Source organism: Pygoscelis adeliae, unplaced genomic scaffold (genome assembly GCF_000699105.1).
Source record: "Pygoscelis adeliae isolate BGI_AS28 unplaced genomic scaffold, ASM69910v1 Scaffold882, whole genome shotgun sequence".
Lineage (NCBI taxonomy): Eukaryota > Metazoa > Chordata > Aves > Sphenisciformes > Spheniscidae > Pygoscelis > Pygoscelis adeliae.
In genome coordinates this window covers 41,600-46,143 of record NW_008824254.1, presented here as the reverse complement: position 1 = coordinate 46,143, position 4,544 = coordinate 41,600, and the positions used below count along the sequence as shown (strand labels likewise).

General features: G+C 53.7%; 1 protein-coding gene across 1 annotated transcript in view; it reads right to left on the bottom strand.

Annotated features, from left to right (window-relative positions):
* The window catches only part of NPLOC4 (nuclear protein localization 4 homolog (S. cerevisiae)), a gene marked incomplete at its 5' end in the record, with an annotated part of 34,061 nt that overhangs the window by 6,737 nt on the left and 22,780 nt on the right, over positions 1–4,544 (bottom strand). Inside the window, 3 exons of the mRNA XM_009335288.1 lie at positions 477–593; positions 1,665–1,760; positions 3,609–3,680. Of these exons, the coding sequence (XP_009333563.1) occupies positions 477–593; positions 1,665–1,760; positions 3,609–3,680 (285 nt within the window). The remainder of the gene's footprint in view (positions 1–476; positions 594–1,664; positions 1,761–3,608; positions 3,681–4,544) is intronic.

Genomic DNA, 4,544 nt, shown 5'->3' with positions numbered 1-4,544 from the left:
CAAGCTCCCGGTGCCCAGCCAAGAGAGGCAGAGCCGCACAGCCAGGAAGTCGTTGGCCTCACCGAGATTTGGGGGCTCTGATCTCATTATCGTTACAACAGGCATTTCTGATCCTGAGATATTTTTCAAAATGTTTCCAGCTCTCAGAGCCGCAGCCAAGTTGGCTCTGTCCGGTCTGTGACCGTGCTAACAACCGCCCCCCCTCCGCCCTCACTGCTCCGAGCGTGCGTGGAGAGCTCTTGGTCTGCGCGGGGACTTTGGTTTCACTTTTTAAACCCTCTGCCGACAGCTCAGCCTGGAAGAAGAGGCGTTGGGCCAGCTGCACGGCCTGCCCGGTACAGGCACCCAGCCGGGAGACGTGCCCGGGGGTGGCAGGCTGGGTCGTTGTCCTCCACACGCATAAGTGACACCCCGCAAGGAGTTCAGGGGCCCGGGGAGGGTGATGCTGACACGACCCTTTCCTCCCCGTTACGTACCCGCAGAGGCATGACTTCGTTCGTGACCAGGAAGAGGAGCAGATGGAAATCAGAAATCATGTCTAGGAAAACGGAGGAAGTATTTTGGGACAGGTACGTGGCCAAGCTGTGGAAGTCCTACAGAGAGGGGGAAGTAATAAAGAGAAGTCACTTCCCCCTCCCAGGCAATAACTTTATTTTCCTATTTGGATCCGCTAACAGACACTGTAACATTCCTGTCTCTTTTGGGCATCGGCTGCAGTGTGCAGAGACCCTCCCGAAATCAGATCCCAGACTGGCTGACCGAGCTGCAGCTCACAACTTCCAGAGAAAAGGATCTTAGGGCCCACACTAGCTCTCCCATCCGAACACTTGAACGCCTCCAGCGCATACAGAGCGGATCCCAGACCCCGGAGACGCTGAGCAGAGGCCAGTCAGCTCAGCTCAAAGCCCAGTCCCTAAGGAAAAGAGGCAGATGAGGAGAAAGCAGCCCCTTCTTCCCCAACTCCCTCTTTTTCTCTGCTCTTGAACCCGGGGCATCCTCAGAAACGAGGACCAAAGCTGTTGTTGAACAGCTGACCTCTCCCGCTCTGCCAAGAGAGCCACAACGGGCAGTGACCCTTCTCTTGTGACGACTTTCGGAGGAAGCCTTTGACATCTCTGGCACGGCCTCCTTAGAGAAACAAGCTGTTGCTGCTTTAAAGCAACTCGAGCCTTCCGTGAGCTGGCAAAACCCAGCGAGAGCCTCGAGCTGGCCGGCAGCTGCCTCTGCTCAACGTTACGGGCCTCTTGCAGTAAATGGCCTCTGCGTTTTAAAAACCCGTCCAGGAAGAGAAGTCAGCGCTCTCAGAGCCGGAGCAACAGACCCTCGTCCCACTCCCGTCCACAGGGAGAAGCGGGTCCCATGCTGTCACCGTGGGGCTGGAGCTCCCCGACCTCTTTGGTGCTGGCTGGGAGGCGCCAGCCCTGGCACAGAGCGAGGAGCCCTGGTCCCCATCACCGAGCCGGCGGGGAGCAAGGCGTCCAGCCGGCTGATCGGCATGCAGACACTGCTCCGCGTAGGAAGGTGTTTGGCAAGCGCTGGACTGAACGTCGAAGGGGTGATTTAAGGGCACAACTGCAGCCGTCCCTTTGCAGATATTAGTAAGCGCGAGGGAGACAGTCGACCTATCTGTATTAAACACAGCTTTGTTATGAATCACTCCTTACCTGAGTTTCTCCCAGCACGTCGCGGTTCTCGATGGGAAATGGATTTTGAGAAATAGAAAAAGTGTAGACTGGATCCTTGGGGAAAGTCGTAGTAATCTAAAAATCCAAGAAAGGACGATCAGAGTGCTGACAGCAGGAGAGGCAAGTGGGATACGAGAAGCAAGGCTCCTGATAGCCGAGAGCAGCCACGGCTACATATTAGAGCTCAGCCAGGAAGACAGCAAGACAATCACACCAGGGATTTTCTGACAGCTTTTAACATTTAAAGCGATATTCCAGCCAGCACACCCCTTAGCTCCTGGCAATCGTTTCTAACGAAGCTGGAGGGAGATGTACTGAGCTCGGTCCTGACAAGAGCACGGCACGACGCCGTGGAGAGCATCCCTCTCTGCAAAGGTCACCGGGACGCAGCAGCACCCAGCACAGCTCTGCCCCGTGCCAGGCAGCTGCTGCTGGGGGTGTCACCCTGGGGGTCACCTTAACACCAGGGGGTGACAGGGGAGAGCATGGCCCCCGCCTCTGGCCACGGGGTAGCCAGGGGACCGTGCTGCTCCATTCGGGGCTGGAATGGGTGCCAAGAAAATACCTTTGCACTTCATTGAACAGAGTGACCCCATGCTCTGGGCGCACTCACCCTGCCTCCCCCCCACACCCTGCACCGAAGGGACGAGGAACGGGGTAATGCAACATTGCGCCCACGTTACTGAGCTCACAAGCCAGTGTTTGGGCCAGCTTCTGTCTGACATTTAAACCAGTCCCGATTCTGGGGGCTTTAAAGCTTTGGTGTCAGTTGCTGACTGCTGGGCCCTGTCGGCGAGGCCCTTTGTAAGCAGAGATACCTGCCAGGACAGTAGAAACTGGAATAATGCCTTTTTTTTTTTTCTTCTTCTTTTTTTTTTTTTTGGAAGAGACAAAACAAGATGCTTCAGAAATGTAGCTTTCCAGGCTGCTCCTAAATGTATGTTCCATCAATCTGTTTTCATCTTAATTACACCCCAGGTAGCCTGGAAACAGATGCCTTTACTACTTGAGTAATAAATATGCTCCAGCGCTGCCGACTGGCATGGGGCGTCAGAAGGCTCCGCACAATGGGCCCGTTGTTCCGGACACGACATTTCTCTGTGCGAATCACACGTCCCAGCGTCAGCCCGAGTGCTGCTCTGATAAGCGACACACAGAGGAGATAGCGAAGAGGGAAGAAGGACGAGCCAGTGGAAGCCTCCGGGCTGCCAGCTTCCCTGTGCCCGCGGGACACTGCCTGTGCCAGGGGCAGCTGGACCAGACCAGTTGCTCCGGTGGATTTAATTGTTATTGGCACCACCTCTAGCTCCAGCAATATCATCTGTTATCCAAATTATTTGCTTTCCTGCCTTCCACACCGTAACAGTTTCCTTTCAAGCCAAAGGGCAGAGCCGTGCCCCAGTGCCTGGCAGCGCTTGCTCACGGGCAGGCCAGCCAAGCTGTGCTGTAGCGTGAACTCCCTCCCCCAAGAAAAGGCATTTCTGTACAACCAACCTGGTCTGCTGAGTCACTAAAATGAGCTGGATTCTTAATTGCTGCTAAGAGACAGACAACTGGAGCTCTCTAATTAGCTACCCACGAGGTAGTGCCCGGCACACGTATCCGTGGGGCTGGCTGCTTCCCCTGCTGCGTGGCTACGTGCCAGTTCGGAGCCGTGATAAGACACCAGGCAGTGCCTTCCCAGGAAGTAAATGTGTTCCCTGGCACCACACCGATCCCAAGGAGCACTGCAGTTACCCCAGAGCATGCCAACCTCTGCGCTGGAAACGCCTGGCAGCAGAGGGAAAAGGAGAAGGAAAGAAAGAAAATCTGTCCTCCAAAGGAAGAAATTCACCTCCAACGTGAATTTTAGAGGTGGGTTAAGAACGTCACTCCGCTCTGACCATCTCCTGCTGCAAGCAAACAACTGCAGCAAATACTTACATCTATGATTAGGTACTCAACCGGGAGCGGGCGAGCCAGCTGTGTGATCTCGTTGCCAAACTTGTCTATGTCCTGAAAGAAAAAGAGTCTTATTATTCCTCAGCACGGAAGTGGCGCGAAGCCTAAGGGATCCTGCCCTGGCGATGCCCACACAGGAGCCCGGGGAGCCTCAGCTCTGGCAGATCACTAAGGGTGTGGAAAAGAACCTGCTCGTGTGTGGCTGGGTGCTGCAGAGCTACCCAATTACCTGCAGCTCCTCGGGGCTAGAGGTCTCTCTAACTCCTTGAGCCAGGCCCTCTGCTTCCTCGTGAGCCAAGGTCACAAACCACCTTGGTCTCGTTTGCCTCAGTCATCGCCACCGGAGAGGTGCCTGGCACTATCTAAGCAGTGTAAATGCCATTTAAGGAGCAGTACTGCCTTGAAAGGGAGGGACAGCGCCACATCTGCTTTCTCAGCCAAGGCAAACCTGACTTTCTGCAAAACCGGCCACGAGTCTCTCAAACTCCTGCTGCTTGGGAATTGGAAATCCGGGCACTTTCTCATACACAGACCTGAAGAGCCAGCATATCACAACGCGTAAACTTGTTTTGCTTTGCCAGACGAATTGAACATAAAGTTTAATTATGGAGAAAAACGGCCAGCATATGTTCATTAATCATAAAATGACAATTAGACGTGATTTATGTCAAACACGCTGAGTTCAAACACAGCTTCAGAAATAAATTCATGAGAACTGACACTTTTCATTAAAGATTCTGTAAGAGGGGGTTGTATTTTCTACCTAAATCATCACTTAACATGTTATAAATCATTCATTGAGCCCCATATAAATCATACGCCCATAATTTCCAATCAGGGACCTTACATTAAAGTTTACATTTACTGAGCTCTCAGAAGTCCCAGTGGCTGGAGGCAGACCCAGAGCCGCTGCACGCC